This window comes from Zeus faber (assembly GCF_960531495.2).
Source record: "Zeus faber genome assembly, chromosome: 14".
Lineage (NCBI taxonomy): Eukaryota > Metazoa > Chordata > Actinopteri > Zeiformes > Zeidae > Zeus > Zeus faber.
The window spans coordinates 25,620,184-25,639,405 of record NC_137200.1 but is presented as its reverse complement, the minus strand read 5'-3'; the positions used below and the strand labels follow the sequence as shown (position 1 = coordinate 25,639,405).

Genomic DNA, 19,222 nt, shown 5'->3' with positions numbered 1-19,222 from the left:
AGACCGATCTCGAGCGGATGTGACTTCAGACCAAACAAACATGGCGGAGGCAACGGGTGACGGGGGCTTTCCCAGGTGACAAGCCGCGGCCCGCGTCCTCGGGCTTTTCTTCCGAATAATCTGGAGAAGCGGCCGAAAAAACAAGGCCCCCAAATCGGCTCTATTGCTCGTAGTGCGCGCGCACGCGCGCCCCCGCATTGGCCTGGGACCCGGCCCGATCCGCGCCCGCCGCATGGCCCCGTAAAGAAAATGAACGGAGATGGAACTCCCCCCAAAAAGGCTTGACACCGAGCGCGGCGTGCTAACCGCGGGTTAACGAGAGGGTTAACGCCTGCCCTCCGGCCGGGGGGGGGGTGAGCGTCCGAAAAAAAAAAAACGTACGCTTTTTTAACCGCGCCTTTCCATCCCCCGCCGAGAGGGATTATCCCGGCGGAGTCACGCGCCAGTCGTGCAAAAAAGGGGGGAAAGAAGCTTCTCTCCCGCTCTCATTACATGCAACAGTTCTCCGTCGGGATTGAAGGCGTCGGGGAAGTAAGGCGTGATGGGGGTTGTTCCTCCACCTCCGGGCGCGGGAGGGAGGGCGACGGATCAGAACGTTTCGGGCCAGCGGTACGGAGGGGGCTGCCCTGCTTTGAATCAGATTTGATTGAGTCGACGTCGGAGGAAAAAAAACAAAAACCCATTTCAGCACGGGGGAAGGACCCACGTTAACCACACGCCGTGCTCAGCCACGGCTGGAGCGTCCCTTTAACGGACGCAATTTCAATGAATTTCAATTCAGATGGAAATAGATTCATCCATCGAAACAAACACCCTCCCCCCGCCCCTCTCTTGACTCCACCCCCCTCCTCCCTAATCTCTTTTCCCAAGAAGGTTTTTTTTTTTTTTTTTCCACGCTGGGCCAGATGGACCGCGGCATGTGGGCTCTTTAAAATCTGTTTCTTTATTTGATCAAATAAATCCCGTGTGTTAGCGAGCGCCGGGGTCTCTTCGGACCATCTGTCCGCCTCCGCCCTCGCCTCCTGCTCCTGCCGCCGATCCACCTGAGCGGGTCTCCGGGGCTTCAAGCCGAAGCGTCGCGCCCTCTCCTGCAGGGAGCGCTCGGGCCGGGCCGCCGCCGTTTATGACACCAGAATATATGGTTGAAAAACATTGCTCTGACCCGGGACTGGAAAAGCCACAAATAAAAGATGCTAAGGGATCATTTGATGTCGGGGAAAATCTCCATCTGGGGTTTTTTTATTCCTTCAATTTGGTGGCTGTTGCACACGGCTTTTCTACAACTCTCTCTTTCCTTCTCTTCCGGTGTACCTTTTTTTCCTGCTCATCTTTCTAGCAACGGCGTCTCCTCGGTCGGGTCTCGGGGACCAGACTATTTCGGGACGCTGCTTTATTTCCGCGGCCGGGTCTCAAGGGATTGACGTCAAAAATCTGACGCTTACACCAAAGAAAAGATTCATCATTGAACTCACGAATATTTTTCCAAATTGATTGATCCATTATTATTATTATTGTATTATTATTATTATTATTATTATTATTATTATTGTTGTTGTTGTTGTTGTTGTTATTATTACTACTACTATTATTATTATTATTATTGTTATTATTATTATTGTTATTATTACTATTATTATTATATTATTATTATTATTATTATTATTATTATTGTTGTTGTTGTTGTTGTTGTTATGATTACTACTACTATTATTATTATTATTATTATTGTTATTATATTATTATTATTATTATTATTATTATTATTGTTGTTGTTGTTGTTGTTGTTATTATTACTACTACTATTATTATTATTATTATTATTGTTATTATTACTATTATTATTATTATTATTATTATTATTACTCAACCTCTACTTTATAGAGATTAGATGAGGAAATCCGCTCGGGATAGATAGATAGATAGATAGATAGATAGATAGATAGATAGATAGATAGATAGATAGATAGATAGATAGATAGATAGATAGATAGATAGATAGATCGATCGATCGATCGATAGATAGATAGATAGATAGATAGATAGATAGATAGATAGATAGATAGACAGATAGATAGATAGATAGATAGATAGATAGATAGATAGATAGATAGATAGATAGATAGATGGATGATGAATAGATGGATGAGTTTCCACGGTCGTATCTTGAAGCAGTCGATAAAAAAATTTGCGACTATCGCGACAGATAGATGGATAGATAGATAGACAGATAGATAGATAGATAGATAGATAGATAGATAGATAGATAGATAGATAGATAGATAGATAGATAGATAGATAGATAGATAGATAGATAGATAGATAGATAGATAGATAGATAGATAGATAGATGGATGAATAGATGGATGGATGGATGGATGGATGGATGGATGGATGGATGGATGGATGGATGAATAGATAGATTAATTGATGGATGGATGATTCATGGCGCCACCCAGCCCTGCAGTGAACCATCATAACAGGGTTTGCTCATTCTGTAGCTTCTCTATGGGACCGGGTGCAGGTCTATGCATTTGAATGAGGGAACCCTGGGAGGAGACACGCTGACACAGGACCCGGCGCTCGGCCGTGGGAATGACTTATTCAACATGGAAACCATTTGGATTAAACCAATCTCACTGCTGCCGTTGGCCTGATAGAGTTGTTTGTCTCCGTACGGGACATTGTTACAGGGCGGACAAACCTGACAAAGGATCCCAGATAATTATGGATGTATGTGGGTGTAGCGACTCCACCGCAGCCCCAAGACCGAGGTTTGTTCCTTCCAACATCGCTCGGCACATACGGGCGCTGTGTTTGTGTGGGAGATAAGCTCGGAGGCATCGGACGTGTCTTAGTATGAACGCTTATCAGAAGTCAACATTCACCTCCAAATAAGCGTCCAATATCCTGCCCATTTGTAGCGGTGTGGTAAACCAGCGCCTCGCCGGCCGGTAACAGACGCGGATGTTAATGAGGGAGAGGAACAATGCAAAGTTGCAGATTGTCATTTCTGCGGCGGCGGAGCTCCGTTCGTGTGTGTTTCCCAACTCCCCCAGTGCCCGCAGCCGAGCGCCGATCAGCGTCTCAAGGACTTTGTTCTGATCCGTGGGAAGCCTCTTCCTGAGCCGGGACCCGGGGCGAGAAGAACTATGTTGATCAGCCTAATTACGTTTCCCGCTTCCTGATGAATAAACTTCCTTTCCCGAGGTGTCTCCGGGGCCCTGACATCTCACTTTGTTGTGAGGTCTCTTTCTTTTTGCAGCATGCCGCGCCGCACTGTTTTGCATAGATTTGAATTCATGCATTGCTGATTCCTCCTCTTAGTTTCTGGCGTGCATCTTTCCTCTCCCGTGCTACTTCCTGACACTGACGGAGTTGCCGAGCGCCCGCTCCTCCGCCAGATGAGTCTTTCGCCTTTTATGACAGCTCGCTAGGTGGAGAAGCAATTAGTGTCACCCGAAAGCATTCCTCCCGGGGGGGGGGCCGGACCCCATGAAAACTCATCTCGCCGAAGGCCTGACACCTTAAAAAGCTCATCAAGATCAAACTGGCCCCTTTTATGTCCTGCCACACTCCCCGAAGGCCGGCTGTGAAGCCTCCCCACGCCTCATCTCGAGCTGGTTAGAGCCGGCGCTGCTGTCCCAGCCTCCATTACACAGCCGGGCTTAACCGCTCGGGACGCGCGGCCGCCCCCGTCATGCGCTGCGGCTGGGGGTTAAACACCCCTCACTGTGGGCGTCTGGGAGCGGCGGGTCTCGGAGGGACCCTCACGGAAACACCATCACGCAACGTCAGGTGATGAGTACAGGAACGGACACGCGGTGCACTGTTCCGGGGTCAACCCCGGCTAGATTTAGATTTGCTTTGTGGGGAAATAAAGGGGCGTGAATGATGGTGAAACGGATCCCTGGTGCGGCTCCGGCACAAAGGGAAGCTGCCGTGCCGCTTATTAACATGATTATTGATCGAGGGCGGGGGAGGGTGAGGAGCCGCGGTTAACCCCGTCTTCACCCTGACAGCTTTTTATGCGTGACACGACTTAATGAGACTTGGAGTTGTTCTATCATCCATCTGTCTGTCTGTCTGCCTGTCTGTCCGTCTGTCTCTCTATCTATCTATCTATCTATCTATCTATCCATCTATCTATCTATCTATCTATCTATCTATCTATCTATCCATCTATCTATCTATCTATCCATCTATCTATCCATCTACCTATCTATGTATCTATCTATCTATCCATCTATCTATGTATCTATCCATCTATCTATCTATCTATCTATCTATCTATCTATCTATCCATCTATCTATCTATCTATCCATCTATCTATCCATCTACCTATCTATGTATCTATCTATCTATCCATCTATCTATGTATCTATCCATCCATCCATCCATCCATCCATCCATCTATCTATCTATCTGTCGCGATAGTTGCAAAAATCTGTATCAACTTGCAACCGACTGCTCCAAGATACGACCTTGGAAATTGGCAGTTGGCCCGTCGGCGGCCAGTCAGCAGCCAGTCAGCAGCCAGTCAGCAGTCAGTCAGCAGCCAGTCAGCAGCCAGTCAGCAGCCAGTCAGCAGCCAGTCAGCAGTCAGTCAGCAGCCAGTCAGCAGTCAGTCAGCAGCCAGTCAGCAGTCAGTCAGCAGTCAGTCAGCGGGCGACCTACTTGGTGTGTGCACGTAGTTCGTGGCTTGTCGATATTTTTTCCATATTTACTGTGTTTGTACTGTGTATTTTGTTTATTTTCACCCTTCATGATTTCCTAATTCATATGGGAAAACTTGCTTCGACATACGACTGTTTTAACATACGACCGTTCTTATAGAACGAATTACAGTCGTAAGTCGGGGTACCACTGTATATATACATATATACAGTATATATTATCATATATATTATATATCATATATCATATATCATATATATTACATATCATATTCATGATATATGATATATGATATGATATGATATATATATATGATCTATATGATATATTATATATTATATATCATATATTTTAAATTATATATAGTATGTCCACAGCCTGCACGCATTCACCATTGTGTGGTGTGGTGGTACGTGCATAATAACTGTGTTGTGGTGTTGTGGGCATATAAGCGAGACAGAGGGGCAGGCAGAGGGAGGGGCAGAGGCAGAGGGGGAGGCAGAGGAGCAGGCAGAGGGAGGGGCAGAGGCAGAGGGGGAGGCAGAGGCAGAGGGGGAGGCAGAGGGAGGGGCAGAGGCAGAGGGGGAGGCAGAGGCAGAGGGGGAGGCAGAGGGAGGGGCAGAGGCAGAGGGGGAGGCAGAGGCAGAGGGGGAGGCAGAGGGAGGGGCAGAGGCAGAGGGGGAGGCAGAGGCAGAGGGGGAGGCAGAGGGAGGGGCAGAGGCAGAGGGGGAGGCAGAGGCAGAGGGGGAGGCAGAGGGAGGGGCAGAGGCAGAGGGGGAGGCAGAGGCAGAGGGGGAGGCAGAGGGAGGGGCAGAGGCAGAGGGGGAGGCAGAGGCAGAGGGGGAGGCAGAGGGAGGGGCAGAGGCGGAGGGGGAGGCAGAGGGGGAGGCAGAGGCAGAGGGGGAGGCAGAGGGGGAGGCAGAGGGAGGGGCAGAGGGGGAAACACTGAGCTGCCGCTGCTCTCCCTGGACCTCTGGCGGCAGTGTTGCTGGAGATAAGATGTCCTGAGTCTCTTGACGCTGCCAATGTTTCATAATTGCGTCGGGACAGCTGCTGCTGACATCTCCCTGGGTGGAAGACGGATGATCGGCCACTATGGAGCTCCGCCGCGTACTGGAGCTCCACCGTGCCCTGGAGCTCCACCGTGTACTGGAGCTCCACCGCACCCTGGAGCTCTACCGTGCCCTGGTACATGTACATCATGGGAACGCGAGGTCACCCACATGTGCTGTTGTCTCCTTCAAATTTGCATGGTGATGAAAGCAGATTATTTTTAGATAAATGTAATATTTTTGTGTGTATCCTGGTGTATATATTTGGATGGTTGGATTGATATATACTGTATGTATTGCACAGCTCTGTGGAATACTGGATTCTGATATGCCCACAGCGTCAAGCAGCACTCAGTTGTTTTCGAACAATGGTGCTGTCTGTTACCAATGGACAGGGGTCCAGTCATTATTACCCAATGGTCATTATTAATAATGATGGTCATTATTAATAATGACCGTTGCAATGGCATGGCAATCACTTCTCCTCCTGCTTTCACGGCCCTGTATCACTCCGCCTACATGCAAATACTAACACTAGCAAGTGACGCCATCTGGTGGCCCCACATAGAAACTACAATGCAAGACTCATGTCCAGTTCAACATCAATAACAGTAGGATTGTATAACATGTTTTTTTGAAGGGAGAATTGTTTGCGATGTTGTTGTGAATATTTCTCTCAGCAGAAGCTTTGCAGTCACTGTGCACGCCCTCGAGCTGGTAGCACTAGTTATAAAATCATTTTAAATCAATATTGCGTCTCAGTGTATTGTTGTGTTCAGTATGCAGTGTGCAGGGTAATGTGCAGCCAGACGGTGGTTATCTCTGAATAACCTCCTTCAGAGACACACACCTGGTCTTTGGAGTTTACTGCATATTTTACCAGTAAAACAGCATAAGAAAAAGAAATGGTTGAATCATTGAACTGAATTTACTGGTGAGGTAACTGGTTTGCGACACCAAACTGAATTCATTAATCGTCACTTTTTTTCCCAAATGTATTGTTTGGGAATAATTCTTACACCGAAATACAGTGAGAAACAGGTTAAATGCAAACATGTGACCATGAATCTCTGTGTATTAGCGAGAGTTGTAGGTAAACAAAGTGAAAAGGAGGCAGATGATCCTGGTGCAGACAGGGTGGAGGTGGTAGACGATCCTGGTAGAGACGGGGTGGAGATGGGCGATGATCCTGGTGCAGACAGGGTGGGGGTGGCAGGTTTATCCTGGCGGAGACGGGTTGGAGGTGGCGGACGATCCTGGCGGAGACCTCGGCGTGTGATGCGAGGAATAAGCAGCGGTTCAAAGTCCTGGCGATGGACGTCGCTGGAGCCTCATTTCAGCGCTCTCTCCTCCTTCTTGACGTTCAATCCATTTCATCTTTTCTTTCTCTGGCTTTTTTTTTTTTTTTTTTTTCCTTTGAGCAGAAAATACCCATCGACCGACGTCGCAAAGACAACAAATCAAACAATACAGAAGAAAACAACCGCAATATGAACCAAAGCAGACAAGCAGTGATTTATGCGAAGGGTTCTCTCATAGAGGACGGGATTGTAGCATTTAAATGGAATAAATCATCAATAAGATTAAGGGAGGAATAGGAACACTACTTGTCCCAAAATTAGGCGCACCACCCCCAAAGGGGGTGGTGCGCCTAATTTTGGGGACTGCTGCACGGGACCCCACCCAACCCCCCCCCACCCCGCACCACCCCCACCCCCACTGTGGGGGTGGGGGTGGTGGGGGTTGGGTGGGGTCCCGTGCAGCAGTCCCCAATCAAATCCAATCCGTCAATCAATAACTATATCCATCCCAAAAAAGCAATGAATCATGAGCTTGCGTCGAACCACCAGTGGGCGGGCGGGTGTTGCACCGCGATGTTGGAGTGTTTCGTGATGGAGCTGCTTCATCCGCGCGCAACCCTCTGGAGGTGCCCTCCCCAGATCCCGCCGCTTTGAAGGCGCGAGGGCGGAGCTGTCGGAGCGGCTTAGGGGGGAGAGCGCAACACAAAGTGTTTTTTCGCTGCCAAGAGAAGGCCCCTCCCCACCCCCCGAATACGGGCGGGGGTTTTAGTTCAAGGTGCCGGACCCCCCGGGGACGCACGCCCTCAAAGTCATGTCTGCGGTCCGCCACAGGGGAGGGAAGGAGAAGGGGAAAAAAACAAAAAAAAACTGGTTTGAGGACGCACGACGCAGTGAGACGCGTCTCCAGGGCGTAAGGCATCAGCGGCCATGTTGATTTGTTCAAATCCAGAACAAGAGGGAAAGGTCCGGAAGTATTTTCACATACTTACATACGGTACATTTATACTTTGACTCCCCGCCCCCAGGGATGAATTAATTGCTGTCCTATGTTATATTTGTTAATAGTTATTTTTGATAACTGTTTATATTATTTTATTTAGATAGGAGCGCGCCTGTCGTTCTTAGTCCCCGCTGCGCCACTTCTCTGCGTCGGGTGCCCCGGGAGCCGGCGGTGGCTCCGTTCGTCCAAGGGGGGGTTTGATGTGGCTCCTACACAGGGCGCACTGGGCTACGTGGATGAATGCTGGGGGCTCTTGGCCGGGCGGGTACGTCGGGCCTCGCCCGTCGACCTCAGGACCCGGTTTCGGGGCCCTGCGGGTTGCGGGTTGCGTCTAACGCCTGCGCGCAGGCGTGGGTTGTAAGTGTGCGCCTCAGTGGGGGTGCGGGGTCATTTCCTGCCCTCTGGGACTGGCCTGTGCTGGTTTGTGCACCTCGGGGGTCGTGCGCGGGTGCAGCTCTGCGGGTTCCCAGCCTCCCTGGGGGTTGGGCGGGTCTTCTGCGGCCGCGGTGCACTGTGCTCGGAGCCTTTTTGCGGGGGCGGGGTGTCTACAAGGCTGCGGGGCTCGGGGGTAGCTGCGAGGCTGAAGAACTAATTGGGACCAATTCCCGTGCACTCACCGGTCGCACACATCATGCCCACGCACACACACACACACACACACACACACATATACACACACACAGGCTGACTCATCAAGCACACACAGGCGCACACACACCGCCAGCATCTGCCTCGAACACGCCCCCGAAACACCCTCCTGATTACGTCCTTTTCCTTTTCCCTCCTTTAAGGCTATAATTATCACAGGAAAAGGCTGCGCACCGTGATTGCTGTTCCAATTGCTGTTCCCGTCGACCTAATAAATTATGTTTATTAATTTTGCCAAACTCATTTTGTTGTCTGGTGTTTTCTATCCTTATGTTTTTCCAAGTACACGTTCTCTTAATCTCGGAGACGTAATGATGATTAGAGGGGGACCAGGTCGTCCACGGGGACATAGTTATCGCGAGCGCTTCTTGATGATGAGTGACTTTTGCAGGTTGAGAGTTTGAACTCCTGTTGACAGCACGGGCTCAAAAAATAAATAGGATATTGTGGCGTGGGGATGGTGCAGTTTGAGCAGCCACACTTAGGATCTAGGTTATTGGTGGACCCAGGATCAGGGTGGCTGCATACCTGTTGCTCGTTGGTTGGTGTAACGAGCAACAGGTAAAACCCCCATCGCCACACTCACTCAGGAGAGGAGCCCTTGCCATGACACATGTCGGTCTGCTCCTGGCCTAATTCCAACTGGCCCACTCTCTACACTAAACCGGTGTGTCTACAACCCCGTCTTCTGCGTCTCTGTGCCGGAGGTCCCTGAACACGCCAGTTGGGTGGCGAGTGGCGGGCGGAACTGCCACAGACATAAATTATATAAATTATAACGGCCACGGTAAATAGTTGGAGGCGGTAGGAAGCGACTCCACTTCCCGTGTCTGTTCTCTCACGTTGGCGCAGATGAAGCCAAAAGAGCCGGTTTGCTAAGTGTCTCACTAAACACATGAAGCCGGATCAAATGCACAGTTTGTGACCATTCTTTTCGGTATAACACATAAACGATATTGTGAACCTCCCATTTTTGAAAAGGAGATTTAATTTGTTTGTTTTAAAGTTTCAACCTTTGCCCCATTGGACTGCGTTGAAGCACAGTGAGAAATCTGCAGCCGAGCGGAAAGTTTCTATGGCGACGGTGGAAGCTCAAACGATGGAACCAGCGTTCAGATCCGGGGTGTGACAGATGGCAAACCGATCCTCCAAAGTACCAATGCAGTGTCCGCTCATGTGTTTGCCCCCGAGGGGGCGAGTGAATTATTAATTGTTAATTCTAATAATCTGCCGTTGCAGGTGCTGAACGTGAGCGTGCTGGAGGGGGAGAAGGTGACGCTGGAGGACACGGGGGGCCGGGAGCCCTCCATCCTGGCCAACGAGACGGTCCTGATGCGGGGCCTCGTGCTGCGCAGCTGGAGCAACCAGATCTCCATCCGCTTCCGCAGCGGCCGCGGCCCGCGCTCCGGGTCGGTGCTGCTGCGTTACCAGGGTGAGCCTGCCGCCTCGACTTTGCTCGTCTTCACCTGACTGATCCCATCTCGCCTACTCGCTTCTTGGCGAGTCACTCTGTCAAATGGGGGTCGTTGGTTTCGGTTCCATCGCTGTGACGCAGGGCGAGCGAGGGCGGACTTCCTGAACCGTGAGTGGGTCGGTTTCGGCTCCGGGTTGTGAAGCGAATTCCCACGGGAATGATTGAATCCTCTCGAAAATCATGTATTTTTGGCGGAAGGCGAGAGAGCTCGGCCGTATTTAATCCTCCTTATTTTGGGTTTGTCGAAGGTTCACTCCTGAACCAATCAAACGGTTTGTTTGGAGCTCTCTACGGAGCGAAGTTTAGCGCAGATGCGCCCTGCGCGTGTTTTCTAAGTTTTTCTTAGGTAAATTAAAATCACTTTTTATTCAGGACGAACGTATGGCATCTCCACAAATACACGCTGTTGTTTCTCATGCGGAGTCGATTGTAAGTCCCAGATCTGATTGCAGCCGTTTGTAACCCTGACCCTGGATTACAAAGGTGTTCGTATGAACGCGCGGGTCGCACGGACGGTCTCTCACGGACGCGAAGCCGTCGGGTGAGTCGGGGGAAGAGAAGAGTTGACTCTTAATTACATTTTTTTTTTTTTTTTAAAGCTCCGTAGGAGGGAGCAGCCCCGTCGAGAATATGGCTGCCGTGAGATGCTCAATTTCAACAAAGAATACAGATTGAGTTGTGGCTCCAATAAGCCTCGCTTTTCTCAACAGTCGCAGAACAAATAATCTGATCCGCAGACAGGTCCGCAATTCAAATCCATTATCGTCGACATCTGAGTAGAAAATTGTCGTCGTGCTCCGTCATCCCTCTCACTTGTTTAGTGCGTGACATTGATTTTTTTTTCACGTCCAGCGGCGTTTTATCTAAACAATCAAACAAAGTGCCCGCGAATTACACGCCACATCAGCCGGAGCTGACGGCCAAAAAACCCCTAAATGGGAAGAACATTCATTCCGCCGTGCGCTGTTAATGGTGCTTAAAATGATCGCTCCGCCCAAAGTGCTGTCCGCCGCCGATGGAGGGACGCGGAGGGAGCGGCGCGGGTCAGGGGGTGATGGTGATGATGCGCAAATGGAGAGAGCCGCGACGCCCACAGCTGCTGCCGGGGAAAACCAAATGATTGGCCCCTTCTTAACATTTTAAGTTGAGGAAAAAAAGGGAAGGTCGTTCGGGGTCTGTGCTCCCCGTCTTCATATGGAAGCCGGCTCACGTCGGCGCTGCCCGTTGGGATGGAAACTCCAGAATGGGAAACAGAGACAGACTTACGCACGGAGGAAATCAACTGCCGACCCACGGTGAAGTCATTTCAGGATGTGATGCAGAACTTCTGTGTAAAGAACGAGCAGCAACAGCAGCTATACATATATATATATATATATATATATATATATATACAGTATTTATGTATTGCATTAAAATTCTTTAATGCACTATTTAAATCTGAAGTATTCCAAGTATTCTATCACAATAACGATAAAAACCCAAATGTTTTTTCCACACTCAACATGAAATTCACCTGATGGTCCGATATCATGTTCAGCCCACTTTTCTCTCTTCAAAACGCCTGGGCCCGGGGGACATTTTGAATAAATCAGATAGCGCCGTTTTAATACATTTCCAGGAATTACTCCAAAAAGCTTGACTACCACATCCGCCCATTCATGACAGACTTTAAAGGCCATTAGTGCTGAGATGCTGGAGATATTTCAATTTCTGCTCGTCTCCCCGCTAAACTCGGTTTTACCTTGTCGCTCATAATCTGCCGCTGGAAATGTGATTGGACAAGCGTGGAGGAGCAGACAGATCTGTAAAAAGATGGATTTGTAATCAGGGTAATTAATATCTACTGTAGCTCGGTGATGGACGCCCCTTCAGTGCCGCCAGCTCCTCTGGATTCTGTTTAATAGGATTAGGAAGGAAGATCTGACCCCCTTTCCCTCCAATTAATGATAGTGTTTAAGACCATAATACACATTACACATCACACACATCACACACATCACACACATCACACAATACAAAAATCCCATTCAACTCATTTGCAGCAAAGTGTCAGACCCAACATAGACATGGATCTTTATTTTTTGCATAGTATATCCAGTATACCCACCACTATACCCACCAGTACATCCACCAGTACATCCAGCAGTATATCCATCAGCATAACCACCAGTACATCCACCAGTATATCCACCAGTATACACACCAGTATATTCAACAGTACTTCCACCAGTATACCCATCAGTACATCCAGACATATTATTCATTGTATATACATAGTATTTTCATATTTCAATGATAAGGATAACGGCAACAATAATAAATAAAGCCTCAGGCAGCAATACACAGGGTCCAGGTTCGTCACAGTGATGCCACCAATGGTAATAATGGGATCAATTGCAGATAAAAAAAAAATGTCCATTCAAGAAATCCAGGGAAAGGTTATTTTTCTACATGAAACAGTGTAGAAGTTACAGCCAAATGGAAAAAAAAAAAAAAAGAGCAATGAGCATCAAATTTAACGCAGATCAGCCACTGCTTACCCTGTCTCATTGATGCTGCAATTTGATTGGCCGATGGTGGCCATTTTGTTTACCACGTGACTTATTGCTGTCAAATAGCAAAAAGATCATTATGTGCAACACCTATTGACCAAACGACGGCAGATTTCTCCCGGTGCCTCAGAGTCATATCCTGAACATATCGAGCAAATGGGATGATGATTTCACGATGCGTTGATGAGTTATGGCAGATGATGTGAAATGGCCCAGACATTTTTTGTAAACTTGAAAAATGAATTGTGGCAAAACTATGGAGCGTTTCAGACATCTATTGGACAACATGTATTGGTCCAAATTTTTAGGAGTCTATCATGATGCAAATGGGTGCAATAGACTCGGCAGCGACCCAAGGGATCCACGGATCCAGGAATTTTGTTTCTACGACCAGCGCTTCAGAAGTTATCAGACAAATTGTAAAAGTGGTTGTTATAGCGCCACCGTCTGGCTGATCAGTACTGTTGTTTGCTTTTCCTGGTTTTGGAAGATGTCGAAACGATCGTCCAAGTTTGGTGTCTGTGGCTTTCAGGGTTCCTGAGCTCCAGACACTTTCAGCTGAGAATAATAATAATAATAATAATAATAATAATAATAATAATAATAATAATAATAATAATAAAAAGATTCAGACACCTTATAATATATTCAGCATACTGATCACATTGCAAGTTGTAGCCTATGCCTCCTGTCAACGTGTTTAATAGTGTGAGATGGTCACCATGGTAACCAGGGTAACCATGGTCACCATAGTCGGCATAACAAGATGCAACAACAATGGCCATGTCAGGGTTTACAGGAACGAGAAGCTCTTTTTTCTCCTTCAATGTTAGATACCGAATCAATAAATCTGAGTATTAAATATCTATTGATAATAAACAGCACCGATTATTAACCATACAACTGCCAAATACAAATTAAGTAAATACAATATACATCATTTATATGAAATACATGTTATTATAGGCTCACAATCACAGACAACAATAACCATTAGTTATGACTGGACTCTATATTCTCTCTTTAAATGTTGGTCATAAATAATATAATATAATGTGCAATCTATAGCAGCGGCTGTACAGAAATGGGTAACACAGTAATCTAGCAGCCATTGTGCTAGTAGAAGGCAATCCAGCCGCTAGATCACAGGACCGTTGATAAAGTTCCAAATAGTTTCGAGTTTTCCATCTTGTCGTGTCAGAATATGCGTCAGTGCCGACACGGGTTTGGGGTTTTTACCTGACTAACAACACAGCGAACGTCTCCTTTTCCAATAAAGAGTAGAAAGCCCGACTCGAGACGCTGAACCTGGCGCCCGAGGTTGTGACGGCCGCTAATCTCCCGCCGCCCGCGCCTCCATCCATCCTGGGTAATGGCAAAACAATCAGAGTTTATGGCTCACGAGCACGTCCGAGGAAGGTGGGAGCACCTCATTTAATACTTCAGGAATTGGATAGACACTTTTCCTTTTTCCCCGCCTTGGGCTCCGCCGCTGCCTGCTCAATAGGGATGTAAATGCTGCTATGATAATGGCAATAACCAGGTTCATTGGAGCCGGTGATAAACGGTGAATTGAACGGCCGAGCCGGGGGCGTGGATCTGATTCACTGCGGGGAAATGTGGCACTTTGCTTCTGCTGTGGAAGAGTAACTCAAATCAGTGGATTAAAACATATTGGATGGAGCCCGTCTGGGGGGAGCCCGGAGGGTGCTGAGCCTCCAGTTGGAAGCTGAAGTTCACACGCTGATGGGCTGCCATTTTTAAATGTCTAAATCACATTTTTCCCGGCCCCCGTGCGAAAAGCGAAAATCTCCGTGGAAAGCCACTCTTCTTTGTTCCCTTCCTTTGCGTTCCTTTTTTACTTTGCCGCTGAGTATCGCAAGAAAACAGTTCTGTGGTGTTTCCTCCGTTGCTCAATGCGCTCAGCTGAACATATAATTAATATAATTTACTGAAGTATAGAAACTAAAAGTACTCAAACAGCATAACCTTACTGTATCATTATATTATATTAACATACAAAGTCTCACCACGCCCAGCTCTTAATGTCAGTATCAAAGCGAGGCGTTTCTGGATCGTACTTAACAAATACTTCCTATTATTTTGTCTTGTATTCGTTTACAAAAAAAGAAAGAAAAAGAAACGGGCTCTCAGAGGGAGGCAGCTCTCAGACGGGAGGCGACTCCCGTCGTTGCGGGAAGGATGGAGCCGACATGTCACTGCACGGTTCTCCAAGTGGGCGTGGTGCGGAAAGGAAATCACTCCAATTACGGGCAACAAGCCCCCGCTAATGAATAAATATATACATTACATAATACTGTATATACATCACACAAAATAGAAGTAATTTTACTTATGTGAGAGAGAGAAACCGATCAGTTTCAATTCCTTTTCGGTATCGATCCCATTTAAGCAAGAATCCATCTTCAAAACGAGTCGCAGTATTGGTAGTATCCATACCTTTGGTATCGATCTGCCCACCCCGAGCTTAAATTGACCAGCCCTATATGGGCGTGGAAGCGTGTGGCGCCGTCAAGTTGTCTGACAGAACTAGCTCTGCAAGCTACGCATCGTTTATCAGTATAGACATTTTCCAAACAAATGATCAAGGTTCTGGTTCTTGCGTATGTGAAATATAACGTTAGCCACATTTTGAAAATGGTACCCAGGGAAAATGTACCGAACGCCATCGTTTTACAAAACACCCACGAGATAGAAGTGATAGAAGAAAACAACACCATCTGCAATGACATTGGTAGTTTATATTCGACCTTCCCAGAATGCCGCTTTTGTTTCAAAGCTGATTACCTGCTGCAGTGCCTTTATATGTCATGTTGTTATTGAGCATTAGCATTTTTTACATCCTGTCAATGAATTCCATGGAATGAAGATCAGGGATTATCTTGGACTCATCTTGGGGACCTGACCACGCCACATACATGGAATATATATATACTGTATATAGCGTATGTGAATATATATACAGTATATACTATATATACAGTATACTACAACTCTGCTGTATTCCACTTACTCATTCACCCATTTACGCAAGAATTTTCAAATATGCCTCAAAGAAATTATTCCCTTTTCATTCTTCAAATGCGAATTGTTGGCCAGGGATGGATGTGGAAATGAAGATGGTGGTGATGTGATGATGTGATGCGTGAGTCATGAGTCCATGAGTCCATGAGTTCAATCCAGTGTCAGTTCTACCCTGGAGATTGGATACAAACACAACTCACACCATTAAAAGGTCGTACCGTCTAAGTCTTCTTTCCGTCAAAGAAAGCAGCCGCTCCGGTTGTTTGCCTTTTGCCTTTTTAGCATTTCTCATCAAATGAAAAGTTTTGCTTCATCAGTGCAGCTCCAAACAGGGGCTTTAATAGCCTTCATTGTGGACATTGTGGGCCCAATCCATCATCTGATCAACGTCCTCCGCAGCCGGCGCCGCTATTTAAAAAAAAACAGCGTCGGGGACGACAGCGTTGATCTCGCCGTGACTGCGCCTCGTTGACGAGCGCTTCAAGAGGAGAGGTCTCACCCACAGGAGCAACCGCCACCTTCAGCCGATCTGCAGCGCGGCTCATGCACACCCACTCATTAGTATTGCAAACGGGTTTCAAACTGCGCGTCCTTAACCAAGCTGTTGTGGAGTATTTACACACAATGTACACTGATGACAAAACATCCCTGTTGATCCAATTACACCCAATGTGAAGTGTGTGTGTGTGTGTGTGCGTGTGTGTTTGTGTGTGTGTGTGCGTGTGTGTGTGTGTGAGTGTGTGTGTGTGTGCGTGTGTGTGCGTGTGTGTGTGTGTGTGTGTGTGTGTGTGTGTGTGTGTGTGTGTGTGTGTGTGTGTGTGTGTGTGTGTGCGTGTGTGTGTGTGAGCGAAATCTCTAAACCAATACACCGAATGAGACCACTCTTATGGCAAATAAAATATAAATAATATAGACATGTACTGTACACATACATACTGTAAACATACTGTCATGTTGTATACATACTGTAAAAATACTTTATACATATTGTAAACATACTGTAAACATGCTGTATACATACTGTAAACATACTGTACATATACTGTAAACAGAGTGTATGCAAACTGTATACATGCTGTATTCATACTATATACATACTGTAAAATACTGTATATATGCTGTATACAGTACGTAATGTCTGACAAATGAGACCAAAACCTTTGCATATCAATCCTGTTTATCACACTATTTATTCTACAGTTTAAACTGTTTATACTCGATTCTGATTGGTCCATAGCAACCGGCGCTCAGTTATTTCAGAATGATGGGCGCCGTCTGTTGCTAATGAACGTTGTCACGGGAACCACTTCTCGTCCTGGTTTCACGTCCCTGTGTCACTCCGCCTACATGCAAACGGTAACACTAGCGAGTGGCCCCATCTGGTGGGGCCACATAGAAACTACAATGTCCAGTTCCACATTAATAGCAGGAAATAGTTTATTCATGATATGGAGGAGAATTGGTCACTACGTTGCTGCGACTGTTTATCTCAGTCTAACTGGACACTAGTGGTAGAATCATTTCAAATCGAAGTATTGTATGTGTGTATTTATTTGGTAATAATCAGGAATGTGCAGCCAGGGTTGTACATTGTGGTGTGTCTGGTTGTACATCGTGGGGTCCGATTGTACATCTTGGTGTCTGGTTGTACATTGTGGTGTCCGATTGTACATTGTGGTATCTGGTTGTACATCATGGTGTCCGATTGTACATTAAGGTGTCTGGTTGTACATCGCGGTGTCCGATTGTACATTGTTGTGTCTGGTTGTACATCGTAGTGTCCGATTGTACATCTTGGTGTCTGGTTGTACATCATGGTGTCCGATTGTACATTAGGGTGTCTGGTTGTACATCGCGGTGTCCAGTTGTACATTGTGGTGTCTGGTTGTACATCGTGGTGTCTGGCTGTACATTGTGGTGTCTGGTTGTACATCATGGTGTGCGGTTCTACATTGTGGTGTCTGGTTGTACATCATGGTATCTGGTTGTACATCGTGGTGTCTGGTTGTACAACCTGGTGTCTGGTTGTACATCGTGGTGTCTGGTTCTACATTGTGGTGTCTGGTTGTACATCATGGTATCTGGTTGTACATCGTGGTGTCTGGTTGTACAACCTGGTGTCTGGTTGTACATCATGGTGTCCGATTGTACATCTTGGTGTCTGGTTGTACATCATGGTGCCCGGTTGTACATCGTGGTGTCTGGTTGTACATCGTGGTGTCTGGTTGTACATCTTGGTGTCTGGTTGGACATCGTGGTGTCCGGTTCTACATTGTGGTGTCTGGTTGTACATCATGGTATCTGGTTGTACATCGTGGTGTCTGGTTGTACACCCTGGTGTCTGGTTGTACATTGTGGTGTCTGGTTGTACATCATGGTGTCCGGTTCTACATTGTGTTGTCTGGTTGTACATCATGGTGTCCGATTGTACATCTTGGTGTCTGGTTGTACATCGTGGTGTCTGATTGTACATCATGGTATCTGTGTGTACATCATGGTGTCTGGTTGTACATTGTGGTGTCTGGTTGTACATCGTGGTGTCTGTTTGTACATTGTGGTGTCTGGTTGTACATCGTGGTGTGCGGTTCTACATTGTGGTGTCTGGTTGTACATCATGGTATCTGGTTGTACATCGTGGTGTCTGGTTGTACACCCTGGTGTCTGGTTGTACATTGTGGTGTTTGGTTGTACATCATGGTGTCCGGTTCTACATTGTGGTGTCTGGTTGTACATCATGGTGTCCGATTGTGTCATGGGTGTTCGTAAAAAATGTTTCTCTGATCTTTGTCTCCTTCTCCCGCAGCCATTGTGCTGAGCTGTGCATTTCCCAAGCAGCCGGCGGGTGGAGAAGTGTCTGTGACCCACCTCCACGCAGGTGGAGAAGCCTTCTTCCGCTGCTCCACCGGCTACAAGCTGCAGGGCCCTGCCATGCTGACCTGCCGCAATGCCACCACACCCTACTGGAGCGGCAAGGAGCCCCACTGCCAGGGTAAGGAGGAGGAGGGGCCCGGTCCTTCACCACCATCTCCACCACCACCACCACCTCCACCTCCACGGTGACCACCACCACTACCACCTCGACCTCCACCACTACCACCTCCACCACCACTACCACCTCTACCTCCACCACTACCACCACAACCTCCACTACCACCACCTCCACGACCACTACCACCTCCACCTCCACTACCACCACCTCCATCACCACTACCACCTCCACCATGACCACCGCCGCTCCCACTACCTCCACTACCACTACCTCCACCACAACCACCTCAACCTCCACAACCACTACCACCTCCACTACCACATCCTCCACCTCCACTACCACATCCTCCACCTCCACTACCACCACCTCCACCACCACTACCAACTCTATCTCCACCACTACCACCGCAACCTCTACTACCGCCACCTCCACCTCCACCACCACCACCACTACTACCACCTCCACCACCACCTCCAACTCCAC

General features: G+C 47.5%; 1 protein-coding gene across 1 annotated transcript in view; it reads left to right on the top strand.

Annotated features, from left to right (window-relative positions):
• The window catches only part of LOC307240189 (seizure protein 6-like), a gene marked incomplete at its 3' end in the record, with an annotated part of 47,217 nt that overhangs the window by 4,466 nt on the left and 23,529 nt on the right, over window positions 1–19,222 (top strand). Inside the window, exons 3-4 of the mRNA XM_080013871.1 lie at window positions 9,916–10,108; window positions 18,554–18,739. Coding sequence (XP_079869997.1) covers window positions 9,916–10,108; window positions 18,554–18,739 — 379 coding nt within the window. The remainder of the gene's footprint in view (window positions 1–9,915; window positions 10,109–18,553; window positions 18,740–19,222) is intronic.